A 20,784-nucleotide genomic window follows, 5' to 3' on the forward strand; every position below is an offset into this window, starting at 1 on the left:
GCAGAGTGACACATGCAGCAGGTGCCGGTCTGTGACCTTCGGTCTGTGACCTTAGGCTAGGGAAACTTGTCAGAGCACGACTCAGGGCATGCTCTGCTTCTTTTCATCCCAGGTGTCATCTCCCCACCAGTTCTGAGGGGATGAAGGCAGATGAGGAGGGGAGGAAGACCCAGCAACAGCAGGTACCAGGAGGGTTCGGGATGGGCTCAAACCTTGGTACTTCTGTTCTCCTCATTATCAGATGAGGACAAGAAATGGGAAGGTGTCCTGAGGCAAATCAAGTCGGCCTTTCAAGTCAGCGGAATAAATAAATAAACTAATAAGCATAATAGGGCTGGAGAAATGGCTCAGTGGTTAAGAGTGCCGACTGCTCTTCCGAAGGTCATGAGTTCAAACCCCAGCAACCACATGATGGCTCACAACCATCCGAAATGAGATTTGATGCCCTCTTCTGGGTGAGAAGAAAAAGTGTCTGAAGACAGCTACAGTGTACTTACATATAATAAATAAATATATCTAAAAAAAAAGCATAATAAAGAAATAAATCAGCATTACTCTAAACTTATCAACTATAGATGTAGGTTTCAATGTTTTGTTTTACTTAATTGCACTTTACAGGGATCCATTTGTCTTTGGCAGACTCAAATCTTACCTTCTTTGGTTACTGTCCTTTGCCTCTGGGGACTATCATCTGTACAGATTCAACGATACTCTGAAAAGTCTTTTCTCATCCTATCTAAGTATGCGAAGACAGAAAGGGAACCTCCCCATACACGCGAAAAGAGCTCCTACCTGGGCGGGCTTGATCTGCTTGGCCTTCGTAGGCTCTGCAGTGTTTCCACAGACTGCCTGTCCTACTAACACGTCTCTCTCATCCTTTGTATTTTAACAGGTTACAAATTAAGTAACAACAGATTTTTGTTTTTGAGACAGGGTTTCTCTGTGTAGCCTTGGCTGTCTTGGAACTGTGTAGACCAGGCTGGCCTTGAATTCTGAGATCCATCTACCTCTGGGATTAAAGGTGTGTGCCACCACCTGGCTGAACAAAAGGTTTTTTAATTGTGTTGGTAGCACAGGTAGTTTTATGGAAACTTTAACATCCTGGATATTAGACCCTGAACTTTGGTATATGAAAAAAAATATTTTGAATTTTGAGGGCAGAAAGGCGTCATCATTCCTTTCCCTTTTGGTTTACTTAAGACAGGGTCTATACAGCCTTGGTTGACATGTAAATTGCTCTATAGACGAAGATGGTCTCAAACTCAGAGATCTGCCTGCCTCTGCCTCTCAAGCACCAGAAGTAAAGGTGTGTGCTACCATATTAAGCCTAAAATTCTTAACACAAATTACACCAATATCCACATAAAATAGAGAAATGGCTCACAACATAGGATAAATACTCTCTCTCTCTCTCTCTCTCTCCATACCTTTAAAGCTTCTATAACAAGGTCTCTTGCTTCAAGTTCTCCTTCAAGGATACTGAACAGTGTCAGGAGTTCAGGCTTGCTGAGTTTTTCCAGATTCATCCTGAAAGTCTTAAACAAAGGCAAAAATCAGTCTCCCGAAGAGGATCCTGCTCAGAGTGAAGGACAAAGACAAGACACAGAGCAAACCACACAGCATATGATACCCTTCAGACCCGCAATTCAAAACAACACCAAAGTTTCCTGATGTTAATCATAAACTGAACAGGAAGAGAAAAATAAATCCACTATAAATTATTGATTCCATCACCAGGATCAATTATTCATCACCTTTTACAAGGCTGGTTTGCAACCTGGGTTTCAGAAAGGATCAGGCGCTAATTCTGCCTGCTAGAAACTGACGTAGTTTCCCACTGGGCATCATCTCGCTGGAGAATCACTGGGTCCCACAAGGATGCCCTAGGTTTAGATAACCACTGAGACCTGCAGGCAGGACACGCTAGCATCTCTCTTCACTTGGCTGAGTAAAGTTCAAGCAAAGGTAATGCTTGCTCAAAGTGTAGGAGTCGCTGAGAGTGTAGCAGAAACTTTAAATAGTTTCCGACAGAAAGTAGGGATCACAATGTTTACACAGCCTTCAGCAACACAGACTTAAACATAAGTGTATGCAAATAAACGTCTATCTTCATCTTTTTAAAAGGTTTTTTAAAAGTGATCTTTCTGTGTGCAGGTTTGTGCATGAGGACTGAGCCCATGGAAGCCTGACGGTACTGGAATCATCTGGGCTGGAGTTATAGTAGGCTGTGAACCATCATATACAGGCGCAGAGAACTGAATTTGGGCACCCTGCAAAGAGCATCAAGTGCTTTTAACCACCAAGCCATCTCCAGTCCCACAGTCTCCTATGTGGTACAGGCTGGCCTAAAACTCACCGAGGAGTTTTGGTTCACCTTGACTTCTCAACCCTGCTACCTCAGGCTCCAGAGTGCCAGGTGTGAGTCAGTATGCCCAGTTATAAATATGCTTCAAAGTAATATGTTAAACTCCGTTGTTTAAATATCTCAATTAACTAGGCTCCTGCGAATTTAACTTCTTATGACCATCATTTTGTTTTCCTGAGATATGGTCTGGCCTAACCTCCTGTGTAGATGAAGCTGGCCTTAAGCTTCTAGTGAGCATCAGCCTTTACTTCCCGAGGCCAGGGTTAAGACACGCACTCCTTGCACACAGCGATGGTTTTCTTAAAGACATCTTCATTCAATTCTATCACATACTCTGACCACATTCACCTCCTCATTCATTCTCCTTTCTCTCCCAACACCAGTCCCTTCCTCTCCCAATCTAGATTCTATTCCCATGCCACATGTGTGTGTGGTCTTAGGTATCTATGGAAAAATCTACAAGTGAGAAAACATTGTAACTTTTATTTATTCACAGTGCTTGATATGATGATCTCTAGTTGCATCCATTTATTCTCCAAGTGGGATAAATTTATTCTTCTTTATGGATGGATAAAATGCCATTGTGCAGATACACATTTTCTTCATCCTCTCAGATGTTAGTAGAAAGATTTCAGCTCATTATTTGGCTACTATGAATGAACTTGAGTCCTCTGGGTGTTTATCTAGGAGTGGTGTACCAGGGACCTAATTTTAGTTTTCAGAGAAAATGTTAATATTGACTTCCATACCTGCAGAGTAGATCTCAGTGCCCTGGCCCACCTGAAGGTATAACTCTTTTCCGCAATCTTTCTCAGGTTTGCCTCCTTTCCCCTGCCCACCCTCTTTCTTCTGTGTCTCCATAGTTATGGCAGGCCTTGAATTTGCCCAATCTTCCTGCTTCTGCTCCTCGAGTTCTGGAACCATAGGTATGTACCGTCATCACACCCAATTACTGTCTTAAAAACCAGCTGACAGGCGAGGCGAAATCTCAGTGCATTGATCTGTCAGCTAAGGATGTCAACTTTCTTTTCCATGTTTACTGGCCATCTGCACGTCTTCATTTGAAAAGTGTCTGTTTCATAGCTCATTTATTGATGAGGTTGTTTACTTTTTTGCCATTTTTACTTATTTTACATGTTTATTTTTGTGTGCTGTATATGTGCACACACCTGTGTGCCATGGCATATGTATGGAGGTCAGAGAACAACCTGTGTGGGGGGGGTTGGTTCTCATTTCAACATCTGGGTTACACTAACCCCGTTCAGGATGCCAGGCTTGAAAGGAAGCTCTCTTTTTTGACTTTCTGAGGTATCCTGGCCGCCCAGGTTTTTGTAGTAAAACACTCTACGGTCATGTGTAACTGATAAAGTTTCCATCTGGCTCCGTAGCTGTCTCTTTCCTCGACTGTTTCCTTTGCTGTGCAAACTTTCGAATTTCATGACATCCCATCTGCCAGTTATTTCCTGAGCTAACTCGTCCTTTTCAGCAACATCCATATCTTGAAATGTCCCCCTAATGGTTTCAGGTCTTACACTGAGGTCTTTGATTTCTGTACAGGAATGTCCAGTGTGCCTAGCACCATTTGTTGAGGAGGATATGTTTTCTCCAATGTGGCATTAAGTGGCCATAGCCATGTGGCATTATATCCAGGCCCTCTATTCTGTTCCACTGAGCCACATCTGGAGCTAGCGGCAAGCTACTTTTGTTTTGTTACTGTGTCTCTACAGTATAACGTCAGACGTGTAGTATGGGTACACAGTGCAAGTGTAGCTTCACTGGAGGCACTAGGACACCTCCAGCATTCCTCTTCTCACTCAGGGTTGCTTGGGCTGTTCTGGGTCTTCTGTGATTCTTTGTTTTAGGCTTATTTTTCATATTTATACAGTGAGGAATGTTACTGGAGTTTTGATGGGGATTGTACTGAGACTGTAGATTGCTTTTGATGGGTGTCATTTGGGTTGTTTCAATTCTGCTGACCCACGAACACAGAAGATCTTTCCATCTTCTACTGTCTTCCTCAATTATTTTTCAGAGTTCTAAAGTTCTCACTGGGAAAGTGTTTACTTCCTGGTTAGGGTCACTCCTCTACGTTTTAGCTCTTACCTATTTCTGAGGCTGTTGTGAACAGGGCTGCTCTCCCGAGTCCTCTCTCACAGTGCCTGGCTGCTGGCACACAGGAAAGGGACGGATTTCTATGCTGATTTTGTATTCGGCTGCTTTGCTCGGTGTTTATCAGTTCTAAGAGCTGTTTTCAGTCAGTCTAACAAGTTCACATTTCTACAAGGATCTGTCTGTTAAAGAAGTGTGTCACCTACTCAGTCTCCTGTCTCAGAACGCACACAGGCAGAGAGACCGATCAAGGGTCTCTGGCAGGGAACACAGCACCAGAGTTTATAGCTTCCAAGGGAGTACAAATATTATTTGCCTCCCACTTTTTCTTCCCAAACTGTAACTGTCACAGTTTTTCTTCAGAATGAAGGCAACATGATGCGTTCACGTACTCTCAGCACTCAAAGTAGCCGTTGACTCCTCCAGAGCCCCTGCACTGAAGCGAGGAGAACATACACAGATGCGCACTTCCATGTGTCATCACAGTGTGTTCTAGCATGGAACCTGGACATCCTTTACCACACAGAAAACGGTCTAATGTATGTAACTTTGGCTCTAACTGCTAACTTCCTCCTGAGGGAATTCCAGCCTCTAATGGGTCTCAGAGTAGTATTAAAGATTATGTGCTATAAGTAGTTGTGAAAAGAAAACAATCCCAATTAGAAGCCCCCAACAAACTTAATAAAGCTGCCTGTCACTCAAAGCTGTACTGGGCACAACAAAGACCTCCGCCTTGGCAGCCACAGGAAGTCAGAATCCTCCTGGCTGAGTGGCTGGGAGACTTCCTCTTCCAGACGCGTTTCAGGAAGACAGGGCTTTAGAAATCTTTACTTAGATATCCAGTGCTGTGTAAGGCCTAACCTCCTTCCTTCCTTGTTTGGCTGTGTGTTTGCTTTTCTGAGACAGGGTCTTACTCTGTGGTCCACACTAGACTAGACATGAGCTTCCAGCACTCTCCCTGCCTCAGCCTCTCGGGTGCTGACATCACATGCATACCCACCGCCCCCGGCTCAGTAACTTTAGAATTTGTTTTACTTCTCCACTCGCTGCTCTGGCAGGCGTGGGCATGAGGAGTGTGTGCCATGGTGTGCCTGTGGAGGTTAGATGACAGCTCTTTTAGCTTGGCTCCCGGGAATCACCGGGCCTGGACAACAAGTTGTTTTATCCAACGAGCCTTCTATCTCACGGGTCCTGGTTTACTCATCCGTATACAGTTTAAGATTCTATCATTTACTTATGTGTGTGTGTACTTCTGTGAGGATCTGTGCACATGAATACAGGCACTCACAGAGGCCAGAAGACAGTGATGGTCCCTGAAGAAGAGAGTGATGATCCCTGAAGAAGAGAGTGATGGTCCCTGACGCTGGAGGTGCAGGGAGCTAAGAGCCACCCTACATGGATGTTGGGAACCAAACTCAGGTTCCATAAAAGAGCAACTAGAACTCTCTCTCTCTCTTTCTCTTTTTCTTTTTCTTTTTCTTTTTCTTTTTTGGGCAGAGCAGGGGGTGGTTCAAGACAGGGTTTCTCTATGTAGCCCTGGCTGTCCTGGAATTAGTTCTATACACCAGGCTGTCCTCCAACTCACAGAGACCACCTGCCTCTGCCTCCTGAGTGTTGGGATTAAAGGCGTGCGCCACCACAACAGGCTGTGGAACAAGCAAGCACTCTTAATCACTGAGCTATCTCCCAGCTCTCTGCTTTAGTAATTACTAACTACTATTTTATTTCCTCCAAGGAAGGCATTAGAAAGCTGCCCCTCTGCAGTCAGGACCACACCCAAAAGCCCGGGGAGGAATTAACCCCTGGTGCGCTGTGCTGGTTTCTTACTTTTTCTTTCCCCACCAAGACCACAGGTAGAGGGGATGTCCCATGATGCTCTTCCTCTCTCTTCCCATGATGCTAAGCAGGATCATGAGCAGATGGGAAAGGCACTCCCCAAATTCCAACGGAGCAGAGTAAAGCAACTGGATGTATAAGCACCGAGGCAAGATGGCAGAAACAATGCTAAAAACTGCTATCCAATTACTTCCTTTTCTCCAATATTTTTAGAGTCATTTTTGTTTGGAGGTTCGAAAGTATGACTAAAAGCCGCAGTGTCATTTCAGTAAAGCACAGAGCGTTCCTGAGAAGTACAGACAGAATGCCAGTCCTCGACTGGACAGGAACAGCGAGATGGCCTTGAGGAACACACACTTAGTTGCTGTGGCCCTTTGTTTCCTAACAGGTAAAATGAAACACATTAGGTGCTCTTAGTTCCACTCTAAATAAGCATAAAGACTGGAGGTGAAGTCAGTCGACTGCCAGCCTAGAAGGGCTGGGTTTTACCCTTACTATACAAATTTGATTATATCCAAATCAAGTCTCTGACCTGTTAAGAAAAATAGTCGTCTCCATCAAAGAATAGAATTAGTATCACCTTCAGAGTCACTTACATTAGAAAGCAGTAGCCTACACAAGAAAAAAATTCACTCTTTATCAATGAAACGAAGAACAATACTCTTGGGCTGGAAAGACAGCTTGCTGGGTAGACTGCTTGCTGTGCAAGCATGAGCACCCAAGGTCAGATTCTCAGCACTCACATAAAAAAGTGGGGCTCGGCAGCATGCACCTGCAGCCCCAGTCAGGATTGGAGAGGGAAGAGACAGGCAGACAGATCCCAGAGCCCACTGATCAGCTAATCTATCCAACTAGTGAGGACTAGGTTCAGGGAGACACCATGTCTCAAGAAATACAGTGAAGAACAATAGAGAAAGACATCCTTTGGCCTCTCTGAACATGCATGCACAGGGATATGTATCATACATATCACACACATAAACACACACATACACACATCTTACCTGTACCTGTAAAAATCACTTCTACACACATATTTTAATACCTGGGACATTTTATTAATAATAACGCATTTTTACTTATTGTTTATAATGCTATATAAACAGTATACAGGCAGGGGAAAACCACAGTTGTGTAACTCAAGACCAACATGTTCTAGTAATCTTTCTTCATAGATATTAAAACTTAGCAATTCTTTGCTATTCTATACATTTGAAGGTACTCCTGATGCCCACTGTAATACTTCTTACATAAGACATATCCAAACTCCATTATGATTCAGCATGGCAGTGGTGGTCTTCCTGTGAGTGGTGTAGAGGTGACACTGACCTGATAATTGGTGGCTGCACTTTGGTCCTCAGGTACGAAGTCTTAGAGGTTTCCTTCAGTTAAACTTTTAGAAAGCTGACAGATATTTAAACTGTTGTCGGCATGGTGGGAAAGTGTCCAACACTGCAACACAAGAGAAATTCATTGTCCATGTGTCCATACTATGAGGAACGTGGCAAGTCCCACTGGTGTCACCTAGGGCCACAGCTGCTAAAGCCTGATAACTGTAGGCTGCTATTGACAAGGGGAAACCACCTAGTCCTCGGGCTGAAGCTGAATCTATACATGAAGTACAGGGCTCTGACTTCCCTTCTGCAAGGGGTAATTAGTGAGCGTGAGAGCTACTGAAAATTTTTTTTCATTTTCTTTTAAGACAGAGACTAGAATGACCTTAAACTCAAATGGTGATCCTCCTGCCTTAGTGTCTGATATACAGAAATCTCTTAAGATGTCCAATGCCATTTCAACTTGTCAAGGGCACTAGGCACAAACTTTCCCTCAATTGCCAAAAGCCTGTCTGCAGGAGACATGACTCACACACAATGCCACAACGCCACAATGCACCTCTGAGCATCATCAGAACGAAAGCGTTCTACCTGCCAAATCTGGGTAAGGAAACGTCTGCTCTTACTCCCCAGTAACTGCAAGGAAACAAATCAACATGCGCTCATTTCCACTATTTAGAAGATGGCCAAACACTGCCAACTTCTATTTTTCCCATCACGTCTACACATTAAGTGTTGGCTTATAAACAAATGTTTTTGCTTATATTTTTCCAATAGTATTAAGCTACTATAAAAAAGAAAAGAAAGACAGACACACATACAACCCACAACATGAAAGATGTGAAACTGACGAGAGAAAAAAAGGAGGCATGGGGAAAGAAGTAGGTAGAGGAAAGGGAGAGAGGAGGGCCTGGGGTGTGGAGGATGGGTGGTGTGTGTGTGGGTCATGCTCAGAACACATGTGTGAGAACTGGGAAGGATGAAATAACAAAAACAAAAGGAAAAAGCAAGTAGGGGGCTTTAACTTTATTTCAATTCATTTATCAAGTCAACAGTTAAACTCTGAATCTCCCAATTTAGGGGAGGAAGTGTGGGTCCATCACAGAGTCAAGAGTAAACGACCAACAGCATGCAGGCCAACCACGAAATAAGCAGGTCCGGCAATTCTGCCAGCGCTCGGGCAGAATTATACAGCTCAAGGTTTTCAGGAAAAGGCTGCTCTTAACCCACACTCATTATCAGAGCCATCACTGCCAGGTTTCAGGCACGCCACCACACACAGCAGGCTGTCGACTCCTGTTTTCTGAGTGAGCTGTTACTACTGACAGCATCCATTAAGTGACTTTGAAAGACGGGATCATTCCAACCAGATGCCCAGCTTGCTCCTCCCAGTAGAGCCCTCCAAGACCCTGCTTGGCCCACAGTTTACACCCAGACACTTCTGTGTAAGGAATGCTACAGTCTATAAATCTGAAAGAAAAACCACTTGTGGACAAGCTGTCTGGGTATGTTCTCACTGCCGGCTGGCAGTGCTTTAAACTTTAGAGGTTTCTTTCTTTCCCCCTTTTTGTGTAGCCCTGGCACTCACTCAGAAGACCAGGCTGGCATAGAACTCACAGAGATCTACCTGCCTCTGCCTCCCAAGTGCTGGGATTAAAGGTGTGCCCTACTTCTGCCTGTTCAGTTTTCTTTAAAAAAAAAAAAAAGTACACACACACACACACACACACACACACACAAAATGTCACATGTACTGCAATGCCCTGAAAAACTAAGGCCACATAAAGGGTAAGTATAAGAGGAGACTTTCCCATACGGTATGCAACTCCAGCCAAATTCGTGCTAAGCATGCCATTTAGTCAGTCCCAGCCTCCTCACCCCATTTCTCCACCTGACAGCGGGAGACTGAGAGTCCTTCTTCACTAAACACACATCTCCCGCTTCCACCTCCTTCTCCCTCTGTCCTGTCTGTCTTTTGAGGCAGTTTTACTATGTAGTCTCTGCTGGCCTGGTATAGTCCTGAACTCAGAGAAATCCCCCTGCCTCTGCCTTATGAGTGCATGAAGTCCTCTTTCTTCTTTTTGAGACAGAGTTTTGCTACGTAGCCCAGGTTGGCTTTTAATTTATCTCTTTGCTTCAGTCCCTCAAGTACTGATCCTTATAGGTGTAATCTACCATGCTTGGCCTACCCATGACAACAATCAGAAGTTCTGGGTATCAAGCCGGGATGCACACGCAGGCCACACCCCTCGCCTTATGCACACACCCACACAGCGCCTCCTTAACTACTTTGATGATTTTGCCTGGGAAATGTGTTGCTGTGCCCTGCTCCGTCTCTGACTAACACCCCAGCTCTGCTCCTTCTGGCCCGCACTACACTGTGCAGCTTGCTTCTCCACAAAGCCCGTGCTCTGGAGCTGAAGTGATCCTGTAGGGCAACAGGCATAGCTGTGTTTTCACCACAGAGACAAGGTGGCAAGAAAAGAAAACACCCCAAACTGCTTCTCCAGCCATGTAAGCAATAGGGCAGGGCAGGGCAGGGCAGGGCAGGGCAGGGCAGGGCAGGGCAGGGCGGAGCGCAGGTAGTGTTTGGGTCTAGTATCTGGGTGTGAGTATCTGGGTGCAAGTGAAGGTTTACTAAGTAGTCAGTAATAAGGAACATGTAGGAAAAAAAAAAAATCAACATTTTAGATGAGTCTTAGTTCCTGACAGGGTAGCCTCAAAAACAAAAACAAAAATCCCACTTAAAAAGTCAAGTCAATTAAAAAAAATTCAGTCATTTTACTATGAGATCATTTTATTACACACTCAGATATTGAACTTAAGTAACTCATACTTGGCCTAAAACTGCCTCACAGGCCACTGAGTGAGGTCTTAGAATCAGTAATTAGATATGACCAGAAAGAGAAACTGAAGTTGCTCCAATCATGTAGCCTGACATAAATCTGTATAAGACCAATATGGGTCATAACTTAAAACTCAGAGATAATGCACAAAATAGGTATTTTGACATCTGTTCACAGAACAGTGCATTATCCTAAAAACCCAGTCTATACCTGGGCATGGTAGTGCACACCGACTATCCCAGCTCTGGGAGGTATGAGGCAGGAGGATAAAAAGCTCAAAGCCAGCCTGGACATAAATACCTGGTGGATTCAAGGCCTGCCTGGGTTATATGAGACCTTTACTAAAAACAGAAACAAAGCCCAGAGCCAGACCAAGCCAAACCAAAGAAAGCCAGTATGTGTGAGATAAATAGGGACCACTGTGCTTAAAGCCACCAAGGCTAAATAAATATGGAGACACGTGCACTGTTTCTAGTGAATCCAGGGGCCCCTTCTTAGGTGGAAAGTACTAGACTATCAGAAGATTAAACACTCTCCACCCTGGCACCCCTGGGCTCAGAAGGGCTACTTGCCTGTCTGTGCTAAGACAGTGTCAGCGTTCCACATGGTCCTACCACTCTTGGTTTTGTTTTGTTATTTTGTTTTTTGTTTGGATCAGGCCAGGGAAGAAAACCATGCTAACATGCTGTCACAAAATGATTTTCTGATTTTAAAAAGTAGTTTTTAGCCAAGTGTGCTGGTGCACACCTGCGACCCAGCTTTTGGGAGACTAAGGCTAGGGGAGTTGAGAGGCCAGCTTCACAGCACGGTAGTACTCAGGGGGAATCGCTTCTTACTACTAGTTCCTTAAAAAATCCTAATGTCAAGGTACAAAACACAATTTCATTTGATGGAATTTTAAAATATTAAGTAATATAAACGTAATTAGCGATACTTTAAACCAAGCTTTTCTCAGCTGACGATACTACAAGACTATTGACATTTCTATAATGTATGTCAATGGGCTGTATGACCCCTTACCCCGAGCTCATGTGGAATCTTAATTCCTAGAATTTCAGAATGTGACTGACTCTGAAGACAGACACACAGCCCCCTGCCTCGCCTTCTTTTTTGGCAGTACTGGTGATTGAACCCAGGGCCTTGAACTTGTTAGGCAAGTGCTCTACCCCTGAGCTAACTCCCAGCACCAGAGACTTTTCAGAGGCAATTAAGTTAAAATGAGGTCATTGCACACTGTGCATACAGTGAGAGATGTTGGAGGACTTACTCATGAATGAGATATCTATCAAACTTCTCCCCTCAAGGCTCAGGGATCTACGTGAGAGAGGAGGTGGGAAGGCTGGAGGTGGTAAGGAAACAGGGTCATCTGGATCCAGCAGCCCTGATAAGAACTGTCAGACATGAGAGCACCCTCAAAACCTGCACGGGTTCAAACAAGGCAAGAGTCCATCATGGAGAAAGGGAGCAAGCACAGGAGTGAGAGGTCACACTCCTCCGCAAGGACTCATCCTAACCTTCCCAGCTATTAGCAACGGACACGGGTGGGACAAGGGAAACCGGGCTCCTGTAACCAAGTGTCCCTGGCTACATGACAGGGTAGGCCCAGTGCCTAGAAGTCACCAATGCAAAATGGACTCCATGGTGTTTTTGTTATTTTTCTTATTGAGTTTATTTTTGTTCTGCTTTTCAAGGTTTTGATTCTTATCTTCCTGAGAGACAAGAGAATGAACCAGAAGGTGGATGGTGGTGGTGGTGGGGGCGCGGGAAAGGGAAACAGTATGATCAAAATACATGTATGAAAAATCTTAATAAAAAAATTGGTCACTACAATCCTTAATCCAATAAGACTGGTATCCTATAAGAGAAAATTAGAATACAGACCAGTCAGGGAAAGTGCAAGGCGAGAATCCACTCTGATCAGAACAGTGCTCTAAGCTTTTAGCCAATGATAACAATATTTGAAAAAATACATTCTTTTTATTCAAACCACCCAGACTGTGGTGGCAAAATAAAACAATATACTAGCTACTTACTTTTCTTTTCTTTGTTTGTTTCCTATGTCTGCTTGGCCTGGACCTTACTGTGTAAAGTAGGCTGACTTCAAACTCGCAACCTTCCTGTTCAGCTCCCAAGTGCTACTGTGTCCCCAGACCCTGCGTTCTATTCTTTTGGGGAGGGGGTGTTATTTATATATTTTATGTATACAGACGCTGCTGTGTCTGCATTATGTCGGCACACCAGAAGAGGGCACCAGATTGTGGGCTGCCATGTGGGGCTCTTAAATGCTGAGCCATCTCTCCAGTTCCACTTTCTACTCTTAAAGTGCATCTGAACAACTAGGTCTGAGCTTTCCCCTCCATGTGAGGACTGACTGTAACGCCCCCTTCCTCACACAGCTTGCCCTACTATGTGAGGACTGACTGTAACACACTCTTCCTCACACAGCTTGCCCTACTATGTGAGGACTGACTGTAACACACTCTTCCTCACACAGCTTGCCCTACCATCCATGTGAGGACTGACTGTAACACACACAGCTTGCCCTTTTCTCCTAGCCATGCAATAAACAGCATTACAATAAAAACAATGCTTTGGAAATACATCTTAGAGATTGTGCATTTCAGGACTCGGAATTATCCTGAAAGGCGATCTGAATAATGCAGTTAGGGAGACATGCTGAGCGATCAAGGCATTTATTTACCTAGCACTGAGGGTGCCTCTAGGGATCAGCTTTGCAGTTATGCTAAAACTGTTCAGGGTCAGCACTGAAACACTGGAGCACTCAATGCAGGGCAGACGCAAGGACCCCAGACCCTCAAGGCTTATGCTTAGGATAAAAATGCCTACTGTGGACACGGAAAACATTAACCAGTAGCACACCAGCATTCTACAGCATAACTTTCTAAGAATTCAAACAAGTAATGAAAAGAGATAAACATTTATTGAGCTAAACATGACAGACATTTCTAAGTGCGCTTGACATACATTATCACAATCTAGGGTGAGAGATCAATACCATCCAGGTTAAAAACGGCAAAGCTGAGGCACAGTGGCTGAACAGCTTGCTTAAAGTCGTGTAGCTAGAATCTGGAAGAAACCAAATTTGAACCCAGTAAATTTGACTCCAGAGGCTTCCTTGGAAACCGCTGCTCGTGGGCCTTACTTTACCAGCCTTAGGCGATGGAATAGCCTCAGAGATAATCTACTTTGGCCTCTTTTACAGATGAGGGTTATTAGAGAGCAGTTAGCGAGATCCAGGTCTAGCACTGACCACTGAAAATTTGGATTCCTTCTTTCCACCCACCTACCTATTTGTGTGTGTGTGGATGTGTGTGCACGTGTGTGTGTGTGTGTGTGCACGTGTACACACGTGCCATGGCTTTTGTATAGCTTCAGAAGACAACTGGCTAACAAGAGACAAGAGCTGGCTCTCTTATCAAGTGTGCCCAGGACTGAGCACAGGTCACCAGGCTTGGCATATGTCCCTAACTGCCAAGCCATTCCGCTGGCTCCACCTCTGATTTATTTCTAAAGTCTAGGCTAACTTGCTCTTTGGGAGACCACAGCAAGCTCTGGTTTGGCTTGGTCCTTAGGGTCTTCTGTGCATGAATTTGTTCATCTGTCTCTCTCATTCTCTCTCTTATATGCGGCCAGCAAGCTTTACATGTATACTGAAGAACAAGGGAAGCAGCCTCATGCCCATAAACAAGCAAATATCTCACCCTCTGTATAAGGGTACCAGGACAATGCTACTGAAAATCAACTCTGTTACCCAGGCACGGTGATGCACATCTCTAATCCCTGCACTCAGGAGGCTGAGGCAAGAGGATTCCCACGAGATCAAGGCAAGCCAGGACTACGCAATAAGACCCAGCTTCAAAAACAAACCAAAAAGAGAACCATATCTGACTACCTGAGTATCTGACCACACCCTCTCACTACTCTTACTGACATGAGACCACACCAGAAGAACTATACAGTGTGAATGAAAATTAAGCAATAGTTTTTTAAAAAACATTTTTCATTGAAATTTTAAGAAATGATATATATCTTTAAACAACAGATAATCAGAAAGTTTGAGCTAATTTAGTACTTGCTAATTAGTTTAAATGAAATTAGATTTCAGCCTATCACATTCGTCTGTCTCTCAATTTTACCCATCGAGTCCTAGAAAATTCTGCTTTTCTGAAACAAAACCGGAGCAAGGGAACAAAGGTTGTGTAGGTTGGTTTTATCTTCAGAAAAACACTTCACGGGTCACCATTCTTGAGGCCGCCTGAATGGAAAAACCCTTCAACTGCTACACTGGATGAAGTCACTGGCTCCACGGGGACTGCAGAGACGAAATCCCAGGCTGCAGCATTAACCACAACAGTCAAGATAATCTGGGTCTTCACTATGCTCACGGCCTTTTTCCTGAGCTGCAAAAACCTTCACACGAGCCTCTGAGGCAGTGGGTCTCCGCCTTCCTCCTACTGTGGCCCTTTAATACAACTCTTCACGATGTGGTGGCCCCCAGCCACAGAATTATTTCGTTGCTACCTCATAACTGTAATTTTGGTAGTGTTATGAATTTTAATTTAAGTATCTGTGTTTTTTGGTCTTAGGCAACCCCGTGGAAGGGTAGTTTGACCCCCAAATGGTTGAGACCCACAGACTGACCAGACTCACTGCTCTGCATCTCTGAGAAGCATCCACTTGAGCCCACCTCCAAGGACAGGACGTTATTTGTTGTTTATTTTCTTTTCAATGGAGCATAATGGTCTTTCATTCACATGTCTAATTTACAAGTCAAAAATAAATGTATTCCTTACAGACCCCAACCCAGTAGGTTGACCTGATCTGAGGGGGAGATGGCATTGCCAGTTCCCCCAAAAGTCACTTTAGAGGTATGTTCAACACACGTCTAAGCCAGTGATAGCTATGCACTCCTTAGGGACAGAAAAGGACACTCTTCTGCCCGGGTCAGCCCTCTGTGCCTTCTGCAACAAAAATGAAAGGTAGTCTCTGCTTCTAGTGAAAAAAGTTTTACAGCTTTTCATCAAGTTACAACTTTTATCTTGTAATAGGGTTGCTAAAAATATCACAGCTGATGCTGACATTAGACATGCAACAGAAGTGAACGCAGCTCGGGAACCCAGGAGCCGCTACCCCATTCTAATCTATCAGTTTGTCCATTTACACATCTGCTTAGTGTTTCACAAGATTCGGAACTCTGTGGACAGCTATTCTGTCTGGTAGAAAGAGGAGGAGGAAGTGGGAGAGATTTACTTACAGTAACTTGGAGACTGACTCCATTTAGGGGGTTAAATAGGGGAAATAATCCAAACTCAGCAGAGGTTTGGAGACTCTGTGACGAACGACAATGTGGTCAACAGAAACAGGGATGTCAGAACAGGAACTGGCTTTAGTGGGGAAATGATGACTTGGAGATGAGACAGGCTGAGGAAGAACTAAGTACCCTCTAAGAGGAACCTAAGGGAGGGAGGCAGCTGGTACGCTGCGGTGCAGGGGCTTAGGACATGGAATCTTTAAAAACATTATTTTGGTGTCTTCAATCTAAAGACATGGGGTAAGGCTGATGATATACAGGACCAGATCTGTACCCTCAAATACTAAGCCAGTTAAAAACACAGACTATAGCCTGGCCTGGTAGCACAGACTCATGATCCCTACCTGGGAGTCTGAGGCAGGAGGATGTCAATTTCAAGGCTTGTCTGGACTACAGAATGAGTCCAAGCTTGGGCAATTATTTAGTAAGACCCAGTCTCAATTTAAAAAAAAAAAAGGAAGAAAAAAAGCATACCGTCCCCCAACACTCTCCTCCCACTTTCCCGTCGTTTTTCTTATATCCTCCTTTCCTTAGTATCTGCAATCCCTATCACTTTTCCCCCCCTTTTCTGGTGTGTGTGAGCAAACGTGCGTGCATGTGGAGGCCACAGGTCAGCAGCAGGTATCTCCTAAATCGCTCTTCACCTCATTTTCTGCGACAGTCTGTCACTGACTCTGGAACTTCCTGGCTGGCACGGGCTAGCCGGTCACATGCCCCAGGGATCCTCTGGCTGCCCAATGTTGAACCCACAGGCCTGCAGCTGCACTGGCTGTTTGTGAGGGTGCTGCAGAGCAAAACTCTGGTCTTCACACTTATGCAACCAAGCCCGGACTAACTGAGCCAACTCCCCAGCCCCTTGTGCCTTGTTAAAGCAATATATCCTTGCTTCTCTTTCTACCCCTTTCCCCCGTCTCCTGGACTCCACACAAGGTCCCACACATTTCAGTGCTCACTAGGCTCAGAGGCAGGAGTTTTTGTGCTAATTTTCCTTTCTAGTTTACTAACAATTATGGGTTATAATCTTTGTTGCTGAAACAGAATTCTTTTAACAGCAAAGACACATTGAGATGGAATGTGTCAATGCACTTGATACACTGAGTTTGGATAGACTTTGCATTCTTTACTTCAAAGCTACCGTGAAGTCCTGTCTTCAGCCCCCAAACCCTTGCCATCCTCCACCTCCATTCTCAATTTCCCACCCCTATTTCTTTCCCATCCATTTTTGATTGGCCGTCAACTTATTCCTTTTAGATCAACAAGGAAGGTAGTTTTCAAATGCTTTAAATGAAAATTATCATTGAAAATTTCTTAAATCTTATAAGCATACCACACACAAACCCATTCAGAAAAGTTGCAGAGTGGCAGGCATCTGGAACAACTGGTGGTAACCTGTCTCTTGCCTTTGTTTTACACACACACACACACACACACACACACACACACACACACACGATCTGAATGCACAGCTATATGCTCTCAAAAAAAAAATCATTGGCTCAGATGTGTTACATTATGACCTGTACAACTCTGTTTTCCTCAACCCAGGGACCTCAGCTATTTAGATCTTATTTTATTAAGTGTATGAGTGTTTTGTCTACAGCGTCCATAAGTGCTGGTAGACATCAGAAGAAGATGTTGGATCCTCTGGAACTGGAGTGAAGGATGGTTCTGAGTTTCCGTGTGTGTGCTGGGATTGAAGCTGGGTCCTCTGTAAGAGCACTAAGTGCTCTTAACCACTGAGTGTCTCTCTAGCCCAAACCGTAGCTATTTACAGACAAATTTAAAACAAAACCAACCAACAAACACTACTTCACTTTTGCTAAAGTAGACCTTTTAGTATCTTTTCTCTTCTTCCTCTCTTTCACTTGGACTAGTAGGTAGTCTCAAAGGAGAGCCTCTTGCCTCCCCTCCAGAGAGCAGAAAGGGGTGTGTACATTAATTTCCATAACTCACGCGCCAAGTGCTAATAACAACAATGTTCATAATAGTATCTCTCAATGACCATTTCCTAAGAGGCACCTTGCTTAGTAGACCTATACAAACATGCTGGCAGTAGGTTCACACAATCTTTAAAACCAGAAAACTCTTCTGTTTCTAGCTCACAACTGAAGGGCTCTGAACTAGAAACAGCCTCTCTTCACCTCATGCCACTCAACATCAGTCCAATGGCAGTCTCTGAGAAACACCACAGAAAAGCTGAGAATTCAAACTCTTGTAAGAAAACCAACCGGGAGCCCCATCAGTGTGATTCTGATTTGGCACAGACCTGTAACAAATCAGGGATATGGCACTCACCAAGAGAATCTGAATGACTACTGTTAAGGACCCATGAAGTCCTGTGTACTGTTAATACAACTGGGAGTAAATAAAAGCACAAAAATTGGGATTGTCGGTATGGCTCAGGTGGAAGGTTTGAAGTTCAAGCCCCATCCAGCACAGGATTAAGAGAAAAGCACGAAACAACCCCCCCCCCCCCAAACCCTTAAAGGAGAGCAGCTGTCTTAGTTTGGTTTCTATCGCTATACTAAAACACCACTCAGCTATTAAAAAGAATGAATTTATGAAATTCCTAGGCAAATGGATGGACCTGGAGGGCATCATCCTGAGTGAGGTAACACATTCACAAAGGAACTCACACAATATGTACTCACTGATAAGTGGATACTAGCCCAGAAACTTAGGATACCCAAGATATAAGATACAATTTGCTAAATGCATGAAACTGAAGAAGAACGAAGACCAAAGTGTGGACACTTTGCCCCTTCTTAGAATTGAAAACACCACAATCAAAAGCAACCTGGGAAGGAAAGGGTTTACTTCCTCTTACAACTCTCAGCTCACACTCTATCACTGATGGAATTCGAGGCGGCAGGAACTTAACGTGGAAATCTGGACTGAGAAAATGAGGCAGAAGCCATCGAGGATTAGGAACACAATTTACCCACTTGCTCAGCCAGTTTATAACACTCAGGCCCCAAGCCTAGGGAGAGCACCGCCCAGGGTGGGCTGGGCACTCTCAACAACAATCATCAATCAAGAACATGCCCTACAGGCTTGCCCACAGGCCAATCCGGTGAGGGCATTTTTCTCAACTGAGTTTCCCTCTTTCCAGATAACTCTAGCTTGTGTGAAGTTGACATAAACTAGCCAGCACACTAGGGTCAAACCAAATACCCAGAAACTAAAATAAAAATTAACCAATAGTTCCTAACATGTTCTTCAGAACTCACTCCATCCCCATTAGGTCAGATTCTTGTACATATATATCTTTAAAATGACTACAATTGATCATGTTTATAAGTATGGCTCAGAATTCATGACAGTAAAAAAGAAATTATATACAGCACCTAACCAGAGGTATTTTCTCATAGGAAAGTCAATATTTTAGCCACTTCAGATATTGCAATTTCCTATTATGTCAGATATGGAAAAATCAAATTACACAAAGACAAGAAGGCAGATGGTTTAAACTAACAAGATGTGCCATACTTTATTAGATGTTATCTGTCTTAGTTTGACTCTTAGGTGAGAACTTTAGACTAAATTCAGTGTTCGTATTGGGCACTGTGGAAGCTACAAAGACTTCATGCAGTCTAAGAATAATTTAACGAAATGCACTAAACACGCACATACACGCACACGCACACGCACACGCGCACACACACACACACTGTCTGCACACAATGCTTTTCTTCATCTAACATGACCAAAAATGACACTGAAATGGTTAGAGGAACGAATTCTCCCAGAGTTGAACATCGGAGTACACGCTGTAATCCCAACAGGAACGGGAAAGCCACCCTGGGCTACATAATCTTCAGAAACATAGCGAGACACAGTGCTCCACTCTTGATTAAATAAAACAAACCCTCCAGATCCAAAGGTATATCAAACAGGTCTTGTTTATTGTGCCAAAACATCAATGAGATTACTCTGCTTCTCCTGTTTGTCCAGGCCCTGGAAATCACTGCTCCCTGGGTCTCCTGACGTCTCCTACCTTAGTTTATTTCCCTTCTCTACTCAGGTAATGAGACACATCTTTTAGGGCTTTCCTGTTTTACTTCTAGGGTTTTTTTTTTTTTAAACCCCTGCTGCTATTTCTGGGATAATGTATCTCTCCCTCCTATGGCAATAAACTTTGTGTTTGTGGGAGAGACCCTGCATACAGTTTCTTCTTTGTGCTTCCTCTCACTACATATCTGGAAACAATCATGGAACAGATCTGCAGCCCCCTAGAGTGGCTCTGAAACCTAGGAACCTGACTACTCAAAACTAATTACCTTCAGGAAGTCTACTCAGGAAGGCTGCAGACAACAGCCACTACAATCACCCTCTCTGATTGCAACTCCGCACCTCGCCTCTATCAGCTATAAATAACCAACAGGAAAATGAACTTGAGATAAAAACTTAAAATGCTAAAAATATGGAAAAATTAATAGGTGGTACTGCTGGCCACAGATGATGACTGGAGATTCAATGACATTAATGTCAGGACAAAATCATTTGTACTTTGCAACTGCTAAAATGCCAAAGACTTTAGTAGATCTTTACAGGGACTCTACAGAGACGTGAAAATTGAATTCCCAAGGCTTTTATCTGCCCTTCTCTCTGAAACTGAAAAGTACCTTTTATTTTAATGCTTTAAATTTTGGTTGATGATGATGGTGTGCTAGACACCACCACATTACATGTATATTCGTTTCCTTTGAGGGTAAAATCCCACTATAAAAGAGGGGTGAGACAGTACTCAGAGGCCACAGGACCAGATTAATTATAAACCTAGCCAACTGAACCTGAATTTTGTTCAAATACTTCCTGTCTTTTGTTTCAACCTGCCATACACCTTCAAGGTTAACTGCAGTTTCCCTGAGCAACGGACCAGCCCACTCCAAATTGGGAGATGGGGACTCCTTCTGCAAAGGCATTTACTGACTCCTCGGCACCATTTCATTTGAAAATATG

General features: G+C 43.9%; 1 protein-coding gene across 5 annotated transcripts in view; it reads right to left on the reverse strand.

Moving 5' to 3' along the window:
* Positions 1 to 20,784, reverse strand: part of Cttnbp2nl (CTTNBP2 N-terminal like) — a 51,232-nt gene that overhangs the window by 29,311 nt on the left and 1,137 nt on the right. For 4 of the 5 annotated variants that reach the window (NM_030249.4, XM_030252916.1, NM_001163332.1 and 1 more), the window contains exons 2-3: positions 7,640 to 7,762; positions 1,428 to 1,535 (exon numbers count right to left, since the gene is read on the reverse strand). In NM_030249.4, coding sequence (NP_084525.1) covers positions 1,428 to 1,526 — 99 coding nt within the window. In that variant the 5' untranslated portion in view covers positions 1,527 to 1,535; positions 7,640 to 7,762. The remainder of the gene's footprint in view (positions 1 to 1,427; positions 1,536 to 7,639; positions 7,763 to 20,784) is intronic. The other variant, NM_001163333.1, reaches the window with a different exon arrangement.

The sequence above is a fragment of the Mus musculus genome, chromosome 3 (assembly GCF_000001635.26).
Source record: "Mus musculus strain C57BL/6J chromosome 3, GRCm38.p6 C57BL/6J".
NCBI lineage: Eukaryota > Metazoa > Chordata > Mammalia > Rodentia > Muridae > Mus > Mus musculus.